This window comes from Melitaea cinxia, chromosome 20, assembly GCF_905220565.1.
Source record: "Melitaea cinxia chromosome 20, ilMelCinx1.1, whole genome shotgun sequence".
Taxonomy (NCBI): Eukaryota; Metazoa; Arthropoda; class Insecta; order Lepidoptera; family Nymphalidae; genus Melitaea; species Melitaea cinxia.
In genome coordinates this window covers 8576751-8598884 of record NC_059413.1, presented here as the reverse complement: position 1 = coordinate 8598884, position 22134 = coordinate 8576751, and the positions used below count along the sequence as shown (strand labels likewise).

Below are 22134 nucleotides of genomic sequence, written 5' to 3'. Positions count from 1 at the left end.
CAGAAGCATCGCAAGCGCGTTGTCGACCCAATCCCCAATCCCCCCAGGAGCGTGTGTGATTTTATATCGTAAACTTATTGATTTATTAATATTTAATTTTATGAAAAAGTATATGAATAACAGAAAACCAACTCTAATAATATTTGGTGCCTCTTTTAAGATTTACGCTGATACTAATGTGGCCCACCCTAATTTAATGTATATTGAAGGACACTTTTTGATATACAAAGATGATTCTCCTCCCCTCTACCCTCCTTAACCTTCTGTGACTAAATTACTATTGTACTATAAATAAAGAACAATATCTTAAAAATATTCTCGGTACCTACTCATATCATAACAATATATACATTTATATAAATATTTGTTTTAAAGTAAAGCTATAGACATCGAAAACTCAGGAGAAAAACAATTTCGAAATGAGACTAGCTCAGAGGAGTCAAAACACTGCAACTGGTTTAAATAAAGATAATAAATAACTGTTAAACAGCCTAAAGGGTCTCATTATATTGACTATTACTCGCTAATCTTATATAACTTATTCGTTTATATATTTTTATATAACATCGATATGTATGGAGTTTGGTAATACTAAAACTGAATAATCGTTGAAAAGTTCATTCATATATTGAATATTTTCAAAATTTTGATGTTTCTTTTAAGGTAATTTTCAAATTTAGGGCCTAACGCTATATGTTCAATGTAATGAACCGTCACATTCAACATCGACTTCGTTTATTCCAGACTTTGGAATCGTTCGTTCCTATTTTTCTACTTATACGTCTATGTAATTATCTAAACGTGACTTCCGTATTTACAAAAAAAAACAATACAAGTAACTATTTACACTGATGCAAGGAGTCCGGTTCCTTTTAATGTACATTTACTTTATCTCCTAGTAAAAGCAGGTGAAACAAAAGGAAAAGAAATAAAAATAAAACAACAAAAAACGAAATTAGATTAAAAGCAAATTTATTGCTAAAAATAAAATAAAAAAAAAAAACTATAACCTCAAGCAATACAACATTTGCTTAATCGTAGTGTATTTTATTTCTGTCTAAATTTGTACGTTCTCTAAAAATATAAAAAAAAATATTACAACTCTTGTTACTCTAAGGACAGAAAAATAGTTTTAAGACAATCGTGTCTGGGTCAATTTTATTAGACGAAAATCGTTCTAACTGAATAAAATAATATTATATAAAGAAAAAAAAACAGAATTCAAATAAAAATTCATAATTTAAATTAATGTAAACTTGAGTAAACCAATTATAATATTTTAAACCTCACCGGTTCATATAAACATAATAATACTTTCAACTGGGGTTTAGTATAGACCATAGCTTAATTTTACATCGGATTGCACTTCAAAATTTAACAATTAAATGAACCTCTAGCCCTAATTATCGGCAACGATAAACTTTATTTAATAGAATACAACGTAATTCTAGCCTACGTACATATATACAAGATCGTGGCTCCCGGCTACATCGATACATATTTGGTATATTTATTTACAACAATCGAATAAAAATCACTAAGCCGTAACTTAAAAATACTTAGATATTTGTACCCGATCGGGGTACCGTCGTGTATAAAAATTAAAGCAAAATGCAATTTTTGTATCGTAGGTTCCCGCCGCGCGCGAGCTGCGCCACGCCGGCCTCACTATGTACACAGTCTTTGGCCTCACACTCGAACGGATCGCTCACTTAGCCTACAATAAATAATAGTCCGAGACGTCGCCTAGTAGTCCCACCGGTCGTCCTCCGCCTCGGTCTTGATCTTGTCCTCGGGCAGCACGGCGGGCGCGTGCGCGGCGGGCGAGGCGGGCGAGGCGGCGCGCGAGGCGGGCGAGGCGGGCGAGGCGGGCGACGGCTCGCGCGGCGCGGGCGCCGGCTCGATGCGCACCGTCTGCTCGGCCTCGCGCCGGAAGTCGTCGCTCCTCATGACGCACACGCCGTTGATAATCACTTCGTCGGGGTTGCGCGGCTTTTCGTCCTGCCAGTCGGGATTCACCCACTGCGGCGCCGCCGGTTTCCTTCGGCTCGAGCGGCCGGCGGGCGTCGAAGCGGCCTTCGGCTCGTTCTTCGACTCCTCGTCGAGCGAGTCCTCTGAGCCGAGGTTGCTCTCGACGTCGTCGTCTTCGAAGTCGTCACCGTCGGGCTCGCGTTTCAGCGGCATCGAGAGATCGAGCCCGCCGGACGGGTTCTTGGCGCGCTCGTCGGGCGGTAGCAAGCCTCGTCCTATCAAAGCCGCGAAATTAGAGTTGGCTGCAAAGTACGGAGGGTAGGGTAGCGGGACACCCGCGAGGCCCATCCTCTCCTTTTGCAATTCGAGTAGCCTCTGGTTCAGGAGGAGTCGAAACTGCACGGGGTCGAAGGGGGCCGCTGACTGGTCCCGCGCCGGGGGCTCAGCGGGCAGGCCATGCGGTGCATGCTGTTTTAGTCGCATGCGATGATTATGGAACCAATTCGTTATCGTTCTCGTAGAAAGTCCTAGTTCCGCTGCTAGGAACTCGATAGTTGGCGTGTTCGGGTAAGGATCGAGTGCGAATGCTAGCCTTAAGGCCTCTTTTTGTTCCTCAGAAAATAGTACTCGTTGCTTCTTTGCTGACGGCACACCGGATGTGGGACCCGGAGAACTCGAGTGGTAAAATTCTGACGTGTCATTTGATGACGTGTCTGAGGAATTATCTTGACCGGGGCCACTCGATCTTCGCCGCTTGTTCGCCTCACGCCTCTCATTCTTTAAGGCCTGTAGGCGATCAATGTTATGAGCGTCACTAAGCCACAATTGCATTCTAATAAAAGGTTCTCGGCCTTTGATGCTGAGCATGTGCCAAGGTTTCGGTTTTGATAGGAGCTCACTAACTGATCCTTGCGACAGGCCTAATACAGCTTCACCAAATATTTTCTGACCTATGTTGTTCGCTAATAGAGCTTCCTTAATCTTCGTTGTGATAGTTTGTGTATCGAGGTCTTGAGTTAACGCAGCCATCTCGTAAACGCTGGGAGACATGTGCTGATGGAGACCACGCATTATGGCCGGTTGATGATGGGGTTGTGGTGGAGGTGGTGGTTTCCTTTCCTTGTTGTTGTTGTCGTGATGTTGTGGGGGTAATGTTACCGCATGGTGAGGAGGAAAGCCAGGCGGGGTCAAGAGAAGCGGCGTGGGTTGGCCAAGGTGACCCAAATGACCTGAACTGAGAAGCTGTTCCTGCTGCATCTTGCTAAGCAGGGAAGTCGCATCTGAGATCATTTTTTGCGTTGGTGGCATCGGCTTGTTCATGTTTGGCGGACAAGCTGTAAAAGGAAGAAAAATATTTGTTTAGTAAGGGTTTATTTTCAAATAAAATATAAAATAAATAAATAAATAGCGAAATAAAAAATTTGAAAACTTACGAGGAGCTCCGCTATAGTTTCCTGTTCTCATCAACTTCTCGGGTGCAATTTTATATTGAGATGCGACCAGTTTATGTACTGCATTTTCATCTTCCAAGAACATTTTCATTCTAATAAAAGGTTCTCTTCCTTTTTGGGTAAGCATATGCCAGGGTTTCGGCCTCGCTAGTAGGTCGCTGACGGAACCCTGTGATAATCCGAGCACGGATTCACCGAATAGTCTTTGGCTAATAGAGTACTGACTCAGCGCTTCCTTGACCCTCTTAACTATTTCCTCAGTATTTAAGTTATTAAAGAGATCAAACTGTTGCTGGGTTATTGGTGGAAGGACGGCCTTCATCGACCGTTGTGGCGGTGCATGGTGAGGAGGGTTCGGAGGCTGCGATATAAGACTATTAGTTATTGACGCCATTCGTTGAAGCGGACTAGCAGCAGCGGAATTATTAAAGTCATCGTTCGGAGTTATTGCTGGAGGGAGAATCGCGTTACCGAGTGGGCTTGAAGCTGATGAGCCAGTCGACTGCTGTCCAGGCTCTAATTTTGGTCTAACTAATGAAAAGGCACTTCCTGCGTGCCTTATAGCTTCTTCCGCGTCCATAGATCTATCCTTATCACTATCAGTCATTCCATTTATTTTGGTATTTTTATCTTTGGGCAAGGAGAGATCTTGGACCGCTCCAGAGCCGTTCATGTGCTGGTTTTGCGCCTGCATTGCTTGCTGCTGCAGAGCGAGAAGGTTGGGAAACGGTGGCATTCCTGGCATATTATGGAGGTTCGGAATGTTACCACCCGGTTGGATTTTGGCAAGTTCTCGGTGATACGCTTCAAGCGCCATGCGGATATCCTCTGGTTGCCTCTCCATGTGTGGTGGCATGCCGCCACTGAAAAAAGGAGGAAACACACTACACGTTAGTTTTAGATTTGCTGCTCTCGTTTGTTATGGCGCAATAATTTTTTATTTATTGCTATAAATATACTAACTACCATTACAGGTTTATTACCTAATGCGATAGTACATAATAAAATATTGTAACCAAAACAACTACTATCCATAACATATCTATACATATAAATAAAAACACATAAACATAAATGGTATTATATACCATTTATGTTTATGTGTTTACATATAAATGGTAGGAAAGTCAAAACTGTAAAACGGGTGTGATCTACAATCGATATCGAAGCCAAAAATATAGTTTTTAGAATTTTTGTCGGTATGTATGTCCGGGATAAACTCAAAAAGTTCTGCATGGATTTACTTCAAATTTAGTACGAATATTATTAAGAAGTCAATCAACATATTATTATAGGCTACATCTTATCACGTTATCACCTACGGGAAACGAGCAGTCAACCTTTATTTCTTCAACGCATTCTGTAACAATGTGTAATCTAACGCATATTTGAATGTTGTTGTTATTATGTTAATAATCATGCTATAAGCTAGCTTCACACTATAAATAAAGACATTCTAAAGTATATTTAGTATCAGCATTGCACCCGTGCGAAGCTGGGGCGGGTCGCTAGTAATAAATAAAGCAGCTCTCGTGAATTCATTCAGAGTACAACAGAATAGGTCCATCTGATCTGACAGCTGATTCAGAAGGCGTGTGGCGCGAGTGAGTAAAAATTTAAACTGACTATAAAATTGTTACATTCTTCAATTCGATCATAATAACTAAAAATATAATTTCAATTTGATATATACCCAGGGAATCCTTCACGGTTGTGACGCATATCCTCTACTCTCCTGGTCATAATCTTGGCCAGTTCTTCTTGGTATATACGGACTACCTTTTCTTGGGGAATGTCATCATTTTCGTACTTTTTCAGCCTTCTATTTTGACTTGAATCCTGTAAAAGAATTCAGAAAAAATGGTTAGGTACTTTTGTTTCTAATTATTATATTAGAGAATTGTGTTATCTAATTGTGATATTAGAAAATTGTGTTATCTTATTATATTATATTAGAATTAACATCTTAATTACTTGTTTTTGGAATTGTTTTATAAAAAAAAATACGTAATCCTATAACCAATTGCAAGTTTCACAACAATACTTACCTTAGAAAATGGCGAAGGACATTGTGTTCTGGGTGAACTCGAGTCTTCGTTACTCCTGGAGTCATCGTTGTTGGTTTGGCCTGTGGGCGTCTTCATCATGTGGGATGCCTCGGTGAGCATGTGCGCGAGGCGCTCGTCGCCTTCACCTTCCGGCCTTCCGAACCCTGTACCCGTTGAACCATCTTTAGTCCCAACTGGAACGAAATCATCAGTTGAGACCAAAACAATAGGATATTTTATAAATTGTTCAAAAATATCAAATCGTTTAAAAGATTTATTAATTAATAATACAATAAAATAATATTAAATTATATGTAAACGTGCTTAACTACGCCCCTGAGTCGTTCTTTGTCCTGACTATTCTTATTTATAGCCGGTAGGCGTACAATAACTTCATCATCCAGCACAATTTTAATTGCGGTTAAATTGTGTTGCGCACGTACACTCTTGCCAAGTAATAAATAAAGAAGTTATATTTGGTACAATTGAAATTAGGTAGGTCATTAAAGCGCAGAAGTGCAACGGATGGCGATTTAAAGATAATCGCTGAATGGGGCCGACCATTCGTCGCCTAAGCCAGTAAACTTAAAATGGCGCCCGCGCAACTATAAACAATCCGAGCTGCGCGCGAAAACCACCCGCCATATTGTGGTCATTCGTCCTGTCAACATATTGTCTCCGTTACTACAATGGAACGACACAATTTAGATGCTGATATATGAACACATTAGTTTAATTAAAACGCACAATTAATTTTCACTCGCTAAGATCCTTTCACAATTAAGAGTTATAAATATATATATATACATATACATATACGCCGCGTTACAGTCATGGATTGTACCTGTTGCGTGTTCGATCCCCGCACATGACAAACATTTGTATTGGCCATATAGGTTTGCTGTGGTATGGGTGTTTGTGCAGTCCCTGTGGGTCTCCCCACCGTGCCTCGGAGAGCACGTTAAGCCGTCGGTCCCGGTTGTTATCATGTACATCTGATAACGATCGTTACTCGTAGTAGGGAATATATCTGCCAACCCGCATTGGAGCAGCGTGGTGGATTAAGCTTTGATCCTATATATTTATAGTATGTAGGTAATACTCCAAATATTTTAATGTACGAAACGCATAAGTGAAAACGCAATTGTATAGATTGAAATTATAACAGTTCATCAGACTACTTTAACGAGGATTAACAGTTAATGTGTCTGTGTCAATAAAAAAGATCAATCCGCGTGGAAAACGTGAAAGTACGTCTGACTTTAGAAAAACGCGATGCAAATTACGTGTTTGATTCCTCGTGTAATAGAGCATTGAAAGTCGAATGATTGGAGCTTATTACAGACAGTTAACTGCGACACTAGACGGCTCGTGAGAATGCGAATGGTAGAAATGGCGAGTAATTTGCTTTCTTTTTTATTTCTAAAACAAACTTTGACACACGACACCTGTCGGCATACTTTCCGGGAGTTTCGGTAGTGTTATTTACACTGCGATGTCTTAATGACTCCGACAAGGGTGCCTTTTAAGATGTACCGTATTAATTTTCAGATCACAAAGACTTAATTGCATTCTTAAATTTTATTTTAAAACCGACAATATGTTCAACGATTCTTCAGTAAATCCGTTTATTTTAGATGCGGCGTTTCGAGGAAAAATGCATCTTGATTAATTGGTAATAAAAGGTAAAATGCGCTGCTGTATCTTTGAGTATATATAATGTTTTATTGGGACGTAAAATGGGCCTTATTTATCGAAACGTAAAACAGTCGATTTGGAGCAACTAACGAATCGTAAGTTTAAATATATTTGGATTAGCGTCAATGCGTAGTATTAAAGTGATAAAAGTAATTTGTCAAGTAGAATTTCCAATAAATTTAATAAAACTTGTGTTCACAAATCGAGCGTTGTTTGTGATTTGCTATTAGTATATGTTAATAGGTTGAAAATATAAATTAGAAGGGCGTTAGCTGCAGTAAAAATATTTACACTGCCGTTTCATAGATCATATTAAGCAGATTTGCTTTGCAACACCGCCGTTTACGCAACTTCATATTGTCGCAATGGCGCACTCATTTTTTCTCACGTGCTACTTCGATATTCGTTAAGTATGCAAGAGACATAATCATGTCCTTCTATAGACTTTATTTTTTTATAAACTAGCTTTTTTGTGAAATCTCCATTCAGAGACTTAACGACTTATGACTAAGAACGTGATACAAATATATTTACAAAGATGGCGGGCACGTCTCACAGATTACATCTACATGACCATAATGTACACGGTTTTCGTCTTATAAACGTTAGACAATAACTCTATTTACGTGATTTGGATTTATAATTGCTCATTTTACTTTTTTAATGACCGTTTAATTGGGCATTCAATTTTTATGTCACTAATACTTTAGGAAATTAACTGTCCAAACTGTCGTTATGACGGCCGATCGTGACATTAGTTATCTACAATTACTTCGAAATATTGTGTGACATAATATGTGTGGCTTGTAATTGTATCTAATTGTATGTAATCGTTGTATCAAAATGATAATTCAAATTATCGTTTATGTAAGATTTTGTATCCAATGGGCATTACGATTAAGTTCTCTAATGTTCACAAGATCCATGTTAGGGTCATTATGTTAGCTTTCATTTTTTTAATACTCTCTCTTCTCTGCGTCAGTCACGCACGGTGTAGACAAGGCGATGGAAAATTTTAACTCAAACAAACAATAAAATTATTCTATTTTGAACGAATGTAAATCTTGTGTTTTATTACTTCTTTTTTTTTACAATTACTTACCTGTTGTTTACAGTGATGTTATCGACTTTAGCTTGTAAATTAAAATTGTTTTAATTTTAAATTACGGTAATTTAATTGTCCTTGTATTGATATAAAGAATATATATATATATAAACTCGTAATGTGCGGGATTTTTTTTAATGTGTGTTATTTTATATTTGTAATTAAATTTTTTTTTTTGGAAATATATGTATGTGTGGAAAAACTCCGACATAAAATGTTGAGTTCCATTGGGGATCCTGATAGATCTATCTGGATAGAAAAACACCCAGATAAAAATTGTAAACGTATCAAATTTGAATAAAGTATTTGGAATCCCTGTTTCAAACACACAATAGTTCACAACTTTACAATTTCCCATCAATTCTAGTTTTTTATTTGGATTTATCTGGATCTTTCAGCAGGGTATGAAAAATGTAAGCAGTGTAACATAGAAAAGTTCCAATTAATTTTATTAAGTTTCATTACTTAATTACAACTCTTACAGAGTGTCAGAAAGTCTATTTGTATATCATCAATATGATCTCGTGTAACGCCTAGTTATTTATTTAAAGGATCTTCATTAAGTTGAAAAAGTTCAACTACCGACATTATCCATCGTTTACAATAATAATAGATTTACCAAAGTCATCGTCCTTCATGGAGTCGTAGTCGAAATCACGCGATAGATTTTATCGCTGTTTATAAAACTACTGTTATGTCAATATTCACCTGATGGAAGATTTAAATTTCTGACATGTACAGGCAAATCAAGGCACTAGAGGCGTTAACCGATTCGTTTATTAGAGATTCAGTCGATACGGCCGTCGATAAATTTCAACACACGTCTATTATTGCCTTTGATCTTCTAGTGGATGTTTTGTTATTCTGCACGCAGCGTCCGCACAATTACGTTGACGTGCCGCGGAACATACTCAAAAATTGCGCTCTTGGTCGGGATTGACACATTACATCATTGTCGCCATTTTGTACGTGACAGCAAGATGGCTAGCGATTCTTACGAGTACTATTGATTTACTTTCATTCGTTATCTCGCCACGAAGCTATAAACTGAAATGATGCTATCACTACTTTATTGTTGCCATTACGATGTGCATTTTTGATGGATATTGAGAGTAAAAAAGGAGTTCGCAATTAATGCCATCCGGTCACGTAAGTCTCGTTTATTGTATTGTTTGATTAAAGCTACTTATAGGAAATGTTATGTGTTTTTACTCGGAAACCATGGACTATTTAAGTTTTTATGACGTCAAATTATTATGAGTTCTACGTACATCTAATAATCTAATAACTTTTTCCGACCTTTGGAAGTGTGAAATGACAGAATTCGCCGTGTCTATTAAAATATTTCCATTTTTGGCGATTTAGATTATGTGTAAATTATTTTTACATACTTGCTTGTTCGCTGCTGTTGTGCCATTATAATAATAAAGGCTAAGAAATTATTTGTTTATGCGACAACGTATCGCGTGCGTGCACGCGAAAACTATACCTTTGTAGCGGTTATTGATTGCTAATGTTATATGAATATTCAAAAGCTTTGGAAAGTAAAGGCGCCCTAAATTATCGTGTCACTGTGACAGTGAAAAAAAATATACTGTTAATTTAGTTGCGGCATATATCGGCTCGCGGCGAATGGGGAATGCGTATCCGGAACTGTAAATCAAGGTGGGTAGTTGGAGAAAGAAAGGGGTGAGAGAGCGCGTTAGACGTCACGACGCGAATCGATTCTCATTTGCATCGGACTCGTCCGCGAGGACGCCGGGCTCGAAAGTGTTGCGGGAAGCGAAAAAAATGCCCGCATTTGAATTGTTAATGCGGTGCAAGAAAACGTTACATAAAAACCGACTACTGTTGAATTAGGTGCCATTGGTGAAGTATCGCGGGAACGAAATGTACAAATGAGATGTGAAATTATCGCAGGTGGCCTTGACGGCGCTATGTAATAAAGTTTATTGCTACCGGCCCACTGTATCGATGTGCATACATTGGTAACAATTTATGTCAAAATAGGACGCATAGACGATTCCGGAATCATTAAACATAAAACCGTTGAATTCCTGTCAATAGCTCGCTCTTTCCTGCGGCCTTTCCCATGAGTTATTAGAGCACGTAACGCCAAGAATTTCTTTTGTCCGGAGCAAGTTCGGTGCGTGCGTAGGGGCTGATCACTATCGCGTGCTAGATGGCAATCAGCGGCGACCACGATTGATTCCGGAGCCGAACGATCGCCCTCACGAGCCGCAAAAACTTCTGTCAATTAAAAACAATGCAACGTCGCTGTCAAACGCATTCTCGGATGTTTCCCTATTAAGATACGGAGCGTTACTTTTGTCTGTTGTGTTATTAATAACCGTTATTTATGAGTTTTTCTTTACGATATATGGGTTTCTCGGTTCAGTATAATTGACATAATAAGAAATGATATTGCTTCAGATTCTTATACTGTTCAAATTAAAGATAAATGTATACGACGAAATGATTCTTATGTTGCTGACGCTGTTGAATTTTTAAGAGTAGATGAGAGAATCGAGAATATAAATATATTTTAGGTATCCTACGTTACCCATCCCGTCGGTATTTGTCGAAATTCCCCCGAGTGTGGGTAAAAACGGTAAGAGCATTCGTTGCGCGGACGTCAGTAGTTTGTAACTAGATTCGATAATCAATTTTGCGAGTTCCGCCGAGAGCCCCCGAACCGAGTTTACTAAAGAAAATGGCGAAAGCTAACATTTAAAGTTGAGTTTTATATAAATCATACATAATTTGTGAACAAAAAAGGTTGTATATTTAACAAGATATTGTTATAAAAAATGTCAATTTGGAACATAAAGTGTACTTTAGGTGAGTGACCGGTCCGCGGGGGCAGATCTGTAACTTTTAACGATAGCTAAATGTTATAACGAAATAACAGGCGACGTCAGCGGACGTTCGTTACATAGTTCAGTCCCACCTGATCGTTGGCTCCACGCTCCGTGTGGCGACAATTGATTTAAGTTCGTACAAAAGTTGCAAATTTTTCGAAATTTCGTCCGTCGAAAAAGTTCTTCTATTCGATTTAGAGAGATAATTCGCGGCCGTTTTTACCCTTTCTACCGTGGAATATAATCATGCTACGACGCCGGTATAATTGCATTGATTTTCATACAGTTTTATTGATTGTAAATGCGATTGATTGCGGCCTAGCACGCGAGCCACAACGTTCCCGTGTGTAACCGCCCTTATTGGCTTTAATTAAAAGTCCATAACATATGTTATATGTGGAACACTGGGAACAGATTATACAAAATCTATTTTACTAATGTGGCGGGCGTTTATATCGAAATAACATTTCTACGTTGGAACTTCTTTTGGCGGGTTTTGCCAATTGACCTTAATTTCACAATAACAAGTCATTCATAGCTGAAACATTAATCCTGACTAATTATTCGAGGCGGAGAGCAAAGATGCGAAATGGTGGCTCACAAATTGCGACGAACTGACAAGCTAAACAGGCCATCTCCCGCGACAGATCGGTGACTTATACCCATGCTTTTGCCCAAGATAGGTGTGTCGTTAATTAATCATGAACGTTGTGTACTTATTTTAACACGAATAATGAACTGAAATGTTATTGCGGCGGACGATTAAGATTTCTCACCAATATTAACGGATTCGCGAACGCGACAATCGCAGTGTTGCCGTTTGAATCGATGTTAATAGCTATATTTCGGCCAGACGTTTGCCAAGTTTACGTGGTAACAATAATTCTTACGTCGTGCCCCGAGTAAACTAACCTTTTCGAGTGATTTACTTCGCTATAATAATAACCGTTTTGCTCTCTGTTTTCGAGTTACGTTTCGCGCGATAGCTTCTACGTGTATCGAAACGCGTGGGCGAGTGTTTACGATAACTTGTGGACGCGGCTTTTGTACCCATAATCAACTAGGTAAATAAATATTAAAATTACGACTTGTGTTTAAGAAAACACTTACAATTCAAGAAGATATAAATTCTCTTATGATATACGATTAAATTAGAATTGATTTTGTATGACAAAGTTATGTCATGTCAATTGCCGAAATTTCCGATTTGAGTGTGTTGTGTCGTTGTCCTTACAGAGATCAAAATAAGACTGAATTATATTTTCCACGTCATCAAGTCATCTCGCTCCTAGCTCGAGTTTATAAATTTATTAGACAGTACCAAGGTTTCAGCTTTAGTTTCTGTATCTAAACCAAAATAAACTGTTGTGAGCTGTAACATTTTATATGAAAAAGAATGCAGTTTCTATAATGAGTAAAGGTTAATGACAAATTTCGATAAATAGATTTTATTTATTTATTTAAATTGGTTTGCTAGCAGTTGTTATATTATACTTGACAATATTAATTTTATCATAGACTACATTTATAAATATACAACCATATTAAAGCAAACACGACATGGTATGTGGATTAGTTGATATTTGTGGTCATACTTTGATGTTGCATGACCGAAATCTTCATAGAAAAACAGGCGTTTTCAAATAAACATTTTCAAACGTATCTCAATGTAATTCAACAAACAAGTCGACAAGATATGCCTTATATTGTTTTATTAAAAAAAACATTGAAGGGGTAGGTACAATTTTTTCTTTTATGAATGAAGGTCAAAAGGTATAAAGAGAAATGCGGTATGTGTACCGTATTCAATTACTTACGTTCATTAACGTTAGGTAAAATGTATCCCAGCCTAGCGAGCGCAGTACCAATACACTCTGTTGACTCTGTGCTCCACGATCATTGTAAAAAACTATAATTAATAAGAAAGTCGTGTCGCAGAATATGATAAATAAAGGATAAGTGGGAGAGCTCGCCCGCGACTCGTTTACGCGTAACAATTACAACCCAGCTATTACCCCGCGCACTCGGTTAGGTACAAAATCATAATGTATATAACGAGACACGGTATTATAATCATAAATATGCCCGTAAAGAGGTTTGATTGCTTCGTCGGAAGCCATCAAAGCGGCCGCGGGCCGACGAGAATTCTTTGCGAAATAATTTCTTGACCCTACGCACTCGCCGCCACTCGGCAACAGATGGCGTTACGTATACATTGCTGGGCGCATACTCGCCCTTTTTTTATATTAAAGTTTTTTTGCGTTATTTCATCGTAAACGCTCTTTAAGCGGCTATTTAGTTTTTCAAAGGCGCTTTCTAAGTGGCTGCCGTTGGTAGGGTTTTTGCTTGAAATGTCTTTTGTAGTAGGTAGGTACTTAGTAATAATTGCCTCGTAAATTAAACGTCTGTTCCAGTCATCGTAATTTCATAATTGTCCACGCGTAAGACACTCGTTTACTTATATGGAGAGATTAGTGCTCTAATCTAATAACGTTTTTTTAAGTATTTGATATCTCTACCGATCGCTAGATGGCGTAACTTGTCCTCGAAATAATGTCTGAGTAATCAGTTTTATTCCATATTTATACGTAGGCACGGAAGTGTTAAAATTCGATTCTCGACGAAGTTCACGGACGATCATTATGTGATTATCCTTTTGCAGGATTTCGTTGTTTGCCCGGAAGTTTTTGATTTATGATGTATCGAGCACTTGTTTAAAAGTTCCAACGTGTTGATTTAACCCTTTCTCAGTTTTAGGGTTATCGGATGATACCTCACAATTAATTATATTTGTTTATTAAGGCAATTAATAATAATTATTGTCATTATTATTAGTAAATGAATAGTTTAAACATTATATTTCTAATAGAAGTATTCTGTTAACAAAGCATTGTGATAAAAGAAATATACTTATAAATAAATGATAAATTAATTGCCTATGTCTTAGAATAAGTTTAAATTAAATTAAGTCCCGTCGACGGTACGTTTCAGACTAAAGGGATTTTCGTTCGATGCTGCCCAGCTCGTAAGTAGTCACTTTGCGATACGTTTTCGAGTTAACTTCGCTTAACACTTTCGACAGTTCGCTTGCTACCTACTGACCCTCTATTGACTGGAGTAAAACTTTTCAAATGTTATAAAATGACAAAACAGAAAAAAAGAACAAATAAAAAGGCTTTGTATTAATTTCAAATTGAAGCCTTTTTACTTGTTCTTAAATGTTACACATTGGCAATTTTAATTTTGACGGCTTTTCGATATTCGAATCGAATAGTTAGCAAAAAACATTAACATAAACATATTTTAATGATATATTTTCTAAGTAATTATTGTTTAAAAGTAATTATTAAAGTAAATGTTGTTAAAAGTTCACATTATATTATATTAAAGTAAGCGAAACTTCTACAAGAAGCGAGAAGAGCATTAGATAGAAAATTCATAGATAATCTATGCTAATACCGAAACGTTTCATTACACGCAATCTTCCAGCTATTCCAGAACGGACAAAAGCCCAATTGAATATTAAAATTTGCTTAGCGCTAAACCGAGAGCACTGGGGGAGTTAGGACATCGGCCGCTTAACTTGAGCAAAGCCTTGGACTGCGCCCGCCGATAGTGCCCATTGAAAATAGATTTTCACGCTACGCTTCGAGCACTTTCGAGAGCCCAACTTTGTCCAAATATTCGCTTGAGCTCCCACACGCTCGACCGCATTTGAAAAACGAACTCGGTCTGCGTGAACAACATAGCAACCTTTTTTTCACGCGTCTTTTCTTCTCGCCATTTCGTGTTCTTAATTTAAAATGTATGTACTGTCAACTTCTAATTGTCGAATCAATTAATCAATGACGTGTAACAACACGCGTGATTTATGTCGAACTGAAAAACAGCAATAACAGTTAATTTTTCACATCAATTCTGAGGGAAAGAAGCTAAAATAAACACGTTAGAACACTCTATCACTCGAGCGTATTGCAGCAAGAACAATAATTATAATAGCTATAACTATTCTTAATTGGACCGAAGGATTAACTGAATAATTAATAAGGCTCGCATTACGGCTCGGTGGGTGTGAAAAAAAGTCAATATCGCTAACTGGCAGTGTTCATTGTTTGATATACGTTGATAAGTAACCGATTTATACGCTCGATGTTCGGAAATTGAACGTAGTCACGATAGATATCGGTTTAATATTAACAGCGGACGGCGGAGCGAGACATGGGCCATTAATTAAAAGTAAGTTGATTTTTTGAATTTCGAATTGCAATTTCTTTACCGAAGACAGCCTTATTATTCGGTTACATTCGCACGCGAATGTTTTCTAAATGTCAAAAATGTTTTCGTAACGACGCTCAGAAGGTTCAAGTTCATTTTTAAATTTTAAAAATAGAAACAGTTGTGTGGTACGTTTTGGGTCGCGCGTCGTTGTGAGCGAGTCCTTTGCATAGTTACGAATATCTTCCCGACGATCGAGTGGCAGTTCCGGATAAAAAAGTTAATGGTCGCTCACAGGGCAGTGCAGTTCCGCCTTGCGCTAATTAATAAACGCATTTTTTGCCTTTTTACCACCGTTTCTATTACAAATTGTGTGGGCGGTCGCGCGTAATTGACTTTATTGTGTATGCAGTACATGAGCGAGGCTTATGTGGGCTTTTTTCAATGATTAATAAATTGCGTATATGTCTTGCTTGAATAGACATATGTATAATGGATGTTGAACAAATTGACTGAATATCATGCTTCTACATGAACGATCGTTGTCGAAGCAATTAATTTTTTGTTATTGGGCTTAATTTACTAATAAATACGGGAGAAAAAATTATATAGACGACGTCATAGAACGAAAGGGAAAACGGCATACGGCAGTAGTATATGAAGATAGTTTTATAGTGTTTTGGGTCCAATCGTGGATGATTACATATCGGTCGAGCATAAACGTGGGACAAACGTAGACAACAATGGTATCGCTACGCGGGACAGCGTGGGAGCCGGCCGTTTGTGGAAACATCGGGAAATGACATGTTACTGCAACGTAATGAGCGTGTGTTACCGTAGCGTAATGAGGGCCTGCGAGATTATAAGAAGCGAATCGAAAGTCAGCTAAATATTTGCGAAAAACCACTTAATTTTCCTACTTTATATCTTGCATACCTATAAAACTTACGCGAATTCCCGAACTACGATTAAGTACTATATTCGTGAGATTGTTGTATTCTTAAAAGTCCACTGTGATATTTTACAGCCTATAATCTTCCACTACAAAGACAACCAATAAATACAAATATATTTTTTTAGGATTTATCGATCTTAAAAAAAAATTTTGAGTCTCTAAGATAACAAAACAAACACCTATATTATATTATTAATAATTTAATAAAATATTCTGAAATCTATTAACAGTTCTCGACGTAGAAACCTATGCTTAGTAGAACAAAAAAAATAAAAAATAAATTTTATATCTCATAAAAGTTTGACGAAATACTTTTGATTAGTTTTTCGGTGACATGTGAATATAAATATAAAAGTGAAAGTAAACGAAAATGTGAAATACTGATAGTATGGAAAATTCTCACGGTTGGTATATGTATAGTTTCCTGTGTCGACCATTACAGAGCTATCACGGAACAATCACAAATTACGCACTACTATTGCAACGTCTTTGGAAATTTCAAACTCCATCTTTTCTTTGTCAATATCAACACTTTTGGAATCTAAAGACCACGAAAAAAACTTATTTAAAGTAATTTATTAAAACGTTATCGATACATAATGGGTACCGATTACTGTTTTCGCATTCGGTTTAAATATTACTTTGTTAGCTTTTTGGAAATCTGAAAAAAAGTTTGTTAAAAAACTAATTTTTTATATATTAATAAAACATTATCAGAATATAATAGAACTTTTTCTGGAAGATAATTTCATGTTCCTATATATTACTTTGTAAGTTTTGTTCGCTTGTTTTACTATTATATTTTATCAATCAGTCAGATTAATTATTATGTGGTGATTGGATTAATCATTATGTATGTAAATAATCTTCTGTGTGTAAGATTATTAACAAGAGGAATATTTTAATTCTAAGAACAATGGAAGGTACCGAAAAATAGTCGAAAAGCTACCCAATTACTATTGCAATTTCTTTGAGTCCTCAGTGAGAAGAGGTTAATGCATGCTTTTGTATGGCCATTGTCTATTGTGGACACAGCATTACGATTCTCTATGATTTTTTTTGGCTCTAGAATGTTCTCTGTTTGTTAATTTTGGAGATAGGTCGTTCGTCCGTTATGTTCATTAGTCCGTTAATTTTTTAAATTTAGAACGGAAGAATATTCTGATGATAATAATTTAAAAAATAAAACACGATATTAAAAAACTTTAATTCTTTTTTATGAATTGAATTATACACAATAGGAATTATTTAACTAAATTGTTCGAAAAGTTATCGATGTAGTTTATGTCATGAAATCTTTTTCCTTTCTACATTTATTACCAACGTTGGAAAGGATCGTAATTGAAAAAGAATACGTTCTTTTTCAATTACGATTTTTATATTCGTAAAAATGCACGCAGAACTAAATCGAACGAAATGTTTCTAAATTTTAATCCAAAAAATGTTCCCATCTAAAATGTCAACTTTTCCCCGAGTTTAGAATCACGATACGTAATGGCAACATTTGTTTTGCGAGTGGTGGCTAGGTGTGGCTAGTTCCTTCCCCATTGTCTCCCCACACTTTTGTCCGTTTGTCTACCCGTTTGTCGTTTGTCGAGCTTGCGAGCGATCTGCATTGTAATACAGAGCTACTTTTTTACAATTCATATCTTTTTTTCGACAGACGACGAAAATTATAGCCGCTTTATGGATCGGCTTCTAAAAGGCTCGTATGAAAAACAACTTACATAATAAGTATTAGTGTGCGTATTATTTTTAATACGTTTATTTTGACTAACAAAAATAAAATGGCGGGGCTTAATGGAAACGACACGTATTAAAACAATAAATTGAAGTCGCGGTACGCCCGGTTTGACCATGTCCCCTTATCACCCACCCCCCTTTGGTAGCAAGGGAGGGGACACTTGGCCCTCTGAAGCTAGTTTCCGCACGGGAAAAGGTGAGGAGAGGAGGGCAAAGGAACAAGGACGAGGACAAAGGAACAAACAAAAATAACATGTGTTAAATAAAAAAAAAGTGCGGAGATGAGAGTTGCCATCAGGTGGAATACGAACCATTGGATTCGTATAAAGGGCGGAATCGGAAGAACCAATGTCGGGAGTTACGAAAAAAAGGTACTTAATTGGACAATTTTTCAGCTGACTTTAGTTCTTCCGACGTAACGATGGCAGCTCTCCTAACGACTGTGAGCGATTAATTATTACAAGATCTGAACTATTATTCCTCGTTCACTGCAAAAAGAACGAAATGATCGTCCAAGACGCAGAGTTCCTAAAGTGTGAGCATAGTTCGATCGTAGCAAATTTTTAACAAAAATATATCTTTTGTTCTCGGCGGTTAATAGCTGCGGATCGAGTTAAGCGGCTACCGGTGGATTCTTCTCATGATTGATGGGCTATTTGACAAGCGCTGATAACGGGTAACGTGGCGAACCGTTCGGAAGATCGACTCGAGGGGAAAAATTGATGGAACGGAACGTTCCGCTATCAAAACATGCGGGTTGAGCCAGCACCAGTAATGTTTACTGTGATTCGCTGATTAATAGCGCAAAAACGATTCGTACCTGCGATCGTTTTTGATTCTGTTACGGATGTATTCTTAAACCCACTTCCGTGTCATACACGGTTAGTCATCTATATCAGTTAAGATAGAAACTTCGATAGTTAAAAAATATGAAATAGAAACTATGCATGAATATGGCAACTTTGATGTGAAATCGACAAGTATAATTATTGGTGTTAGCTCGATTGTAAAGGAATTTAGTATCAATAGCTACCTTTTTTAGGAATAAGTGACTTCAGTAACATGATGGCCGCCTCGTCGCAGGCCCACGCGTGCATCTTTCTGTACGAATCCCGGCCCTTCTCGGTCAACTTGTCCCAGGGCTTTGGCTTCGAGAGCAGCTCCGACACTGTCCCTTGCGAAAGCCCAAGCACGTACTTCGCAAACAGTCTCTGACCAATGTTGTGCACCGACAGCAGCTCGCGCACGCGCCGGCTTATGTGCAGCGTATCCAGGTTCGAGTTCGCGTACTTGTCCATATTGTATCTGAGCATTTCCTGCAGTCTGGCTTCCATTGGGTCGCCCTTTGGTATGAGAGAGTCTCCGAGGCGGCCGACGAGTGCGCCGGGAGGGAGAGGGCCCATGTCCTCTGCAAACCGGTAGGGGCGGTGCTCCTCGAAACGGAACGGGCTCGGCGGCGGCAGCGGCAACGGGACCGGCCCGTTGTTGTTGTGATGCGTGGTGTTGTTGTTGAGCGGCGGTGGCGTGCTCGGCCACTCGTCGCCACCTGCGGTGAGAGCACGGTTACGCGGGGGCACGAGGAGGTTGGAGGGGCTCGGGGGGTGGGGTGCGCACCGGCGAGCGGCATACGACGGCGTACGACGCGCAAGCGGTGCGTTTCAAGTTCGTATCGTTATTCAGGGGCCTACGGCGGAGCGTCCGTGAGTCGCATCTGCGCGGAGGCGGGAGCTGTGTTCCGGCGCGCGAGAACAGCGACACGGACTAGGCGAGGACACGCGGTCGAGCGCGCGGTCATTACACAGGCACACCACGACGGGCCCCGACTAGAGTTTGCGTCTCATTTAATGCGGCTCGGATGGCCGTTGCTTACAAATTGCGAAAAAAACTCGAGTCGGGGACGTGGAGGATGGCGCGGAATAATTTGACGGGTGTTATTTTAGTGGCATGAGGTAAGAGGCGGTACGTACCGGTGTCGCGGCGCTCTGTGCTGCGCTCGCGCTCCGCAGAGCTGTCGCGCTGCGCAGGCGCGGCGGGCGAGCGCAGCGCCTCCTTGCGCTCTACCCTCTCGTTGGGTCCCAGCTCCATCGATCGCAGCAAGCTGCAACAAACGAAACGTTCACTTTTAAATATTTCTTAGTATCTAACCGTCGATTGATAGGGCGATACGTTGATGGGATGTCGTGCAAAGTATTAATGTTCATATCTTACTGATTTTGTGATCCGAATATGTCTTTAGGGTGTGAATGTGAGTGTGGCCTCTCAGTAGGGCCCAGCTCCGAGAAACGGAGCATGCTGCAACAAGGAGACAGTTTATACATTAACTAAAAACTTTTAGTTATATATATCTTATAATCTATACGTTTAAGAAATACATGAGAGATATAATTATGTTTAAAAAACTCCACATTTTAATGAATACGCTAGTATAGTATAAAATATTTAAAATATGTATATTTTACAAATTTATGTGAAGTCAAACTTTTCGGCAAACGTATTAGCAACAATAATAATGATACACAACTAAAAGCAGCTACAGAACATAAATACCAGTTAAAAATATAACATTTATACTAAAAATATTATATTAATATGTTTTCTACGATATTTAAAGGCCAGGTTGAATCTATATTATCAGAGGGGCTCTTATCTGCTAATAGGGCCGCTTCAAAGGGCTGCGTCTCAATAAATTTATGAAAGGAATATTGCCAATAAGGACACCGGCATATCGTATTAATTAAAATACTTAATTAATTCACCTGGAATGGTTTTAATCAATGCCCTTATTCAATTTATTAAGGTATCAGGATGACCTCGCCCTAATTATCTCATCGGTAATAATTTGAAATTTTTATTACATACATAGAAAAACCCATACATATTTAATAAGCGGTTCTTCATTACGATTTTTCAATATAATTTAGAAGATAAGAAAGTAATAAGTATAAAATAAAAAGTACAAAAACTACTAGCATTTTAAAACATAATTAAAATAAAATTACTAAGCCGTTTACTCTTTCTAAATCCACTCCTAACTGACTAGAAAGAAATGCAGATAAAAAATATAAATATATAAATTCATTCGATTCATCCAACACGTAACCGTATCAGTCGTGCAACAAATCCGGCGACCGATCGGGCGCCTCGAGAGATTTTAACACCTACAACAATAGGGTTGTACCTTAATTACAATTTAATATATCACCAATTAAGCCTTTGATCGGGACACCGGCGCTAAATTCGGGAGCAGGTGAATTCATTGGCTGTATACGTGGGGACCGACGATCAGATTTAGTCGAGTTACTTTATTGTTGGCACTAAACGCTGTATCGAGTCCCCAGGTGATTTGAACGTGCTATGTTTAATTGTTACAATTCGTACTCGAGTTTGGTTTTCTTATATAATTGTTGAATAGTTTAAAAGGGGTTATTATCATAGTTGTGCAGCAAATAGTCGGATTGATTGGTCTTGAACGAAGTTATGCTTTTATTAAAACAAAATCAGATAAAAAACTCTTAACTGAAGTTTCTTACACATAAATAATGTTTATATGTTAAATCTTTAAAACTTAAAGTGTAAGTTTCGCAGTTTCCCTTGTAAGTGTGTCAGGATGAGTCGGTGACACGGTTATATTTTACGAGAGTGGCCGCCATGTTGCTTTAGTTTTAACCTCCTTGATGGGGGCGAAAAAGATGTGGAATAGGCATTATTATTATTTTTATTATCTACTAGCTGTGCTCGCGAATTCAACGCGTGGAATTTAAAAAAGTTGTTCAGTTCGCATTATAAAATAAATAAATTTCTGAAACCGAAATAGTCTAAGTTACTCCTTACTACATCAGCTATCTGCCAGTGAAAGTCCCGTTAAAGTCAGTCCAGCCATTTAAGAATTAAGAATTTGCCGAAACAAACAGACAGACAGACAAAAATTGTAAAAAATGTTATTTTGGTATATGTACCGTGTATATAATACATCAATATGCATTTAGTAAAAAGCGGTTATTTTAAAATTACAAACAGATTTATTGAGGTGTTTTTAAAACGGAACGAAAATTACTTTAGATTAGGCGTTTCATGACAATTTCCTTTA

At 38.2% G+C, this 22134-nt stretch overlaps 1 protein-coding gene across 1 annotated transcript in view; it reads right to left on the bottom strand.

Moving 5' to 3' along the window:
* Nucleotides 1–955: 955 nt before the first annotated feature.
* The window catches only part of LOC123663772 (homeobox protein cut), a 158154-nt gene continuing 136975 nt past the window's right edge, over nucleotides 956–22134 (bottom strand). Inside the window, exons 5-10 of the mRNA XM_045598438.1 lie at nucleotides 20015–20145; nucleotides 19081–19593; nucleotides 5471–5664; nucleotides 5116–5261; nucleotides 3405–4306; nucleotides 956–3305 (exon numbers count right to left, since the gene is read on the bottom strand). Of these exons, the coding sequence (XP_045454394.1) occupies nucleotides 1747–3305; nucleotides 3405–4306; nucleotides 5116–5261; nucleotides 5471–5664; nucleotides 19081–19593; nucleotides 20015–20145 (3445 nt within the window). The 3' untranslated portion in view covers nucleotides 956–1746. The remainder of the gene's footprint in view (nucleotides 3306–3404; nucleotides 4307–5115; nucleotides 5262–5470; nucleotides 5665–19080; nucleotides 19594–20014; nucleotides 20146–22134) is intronic.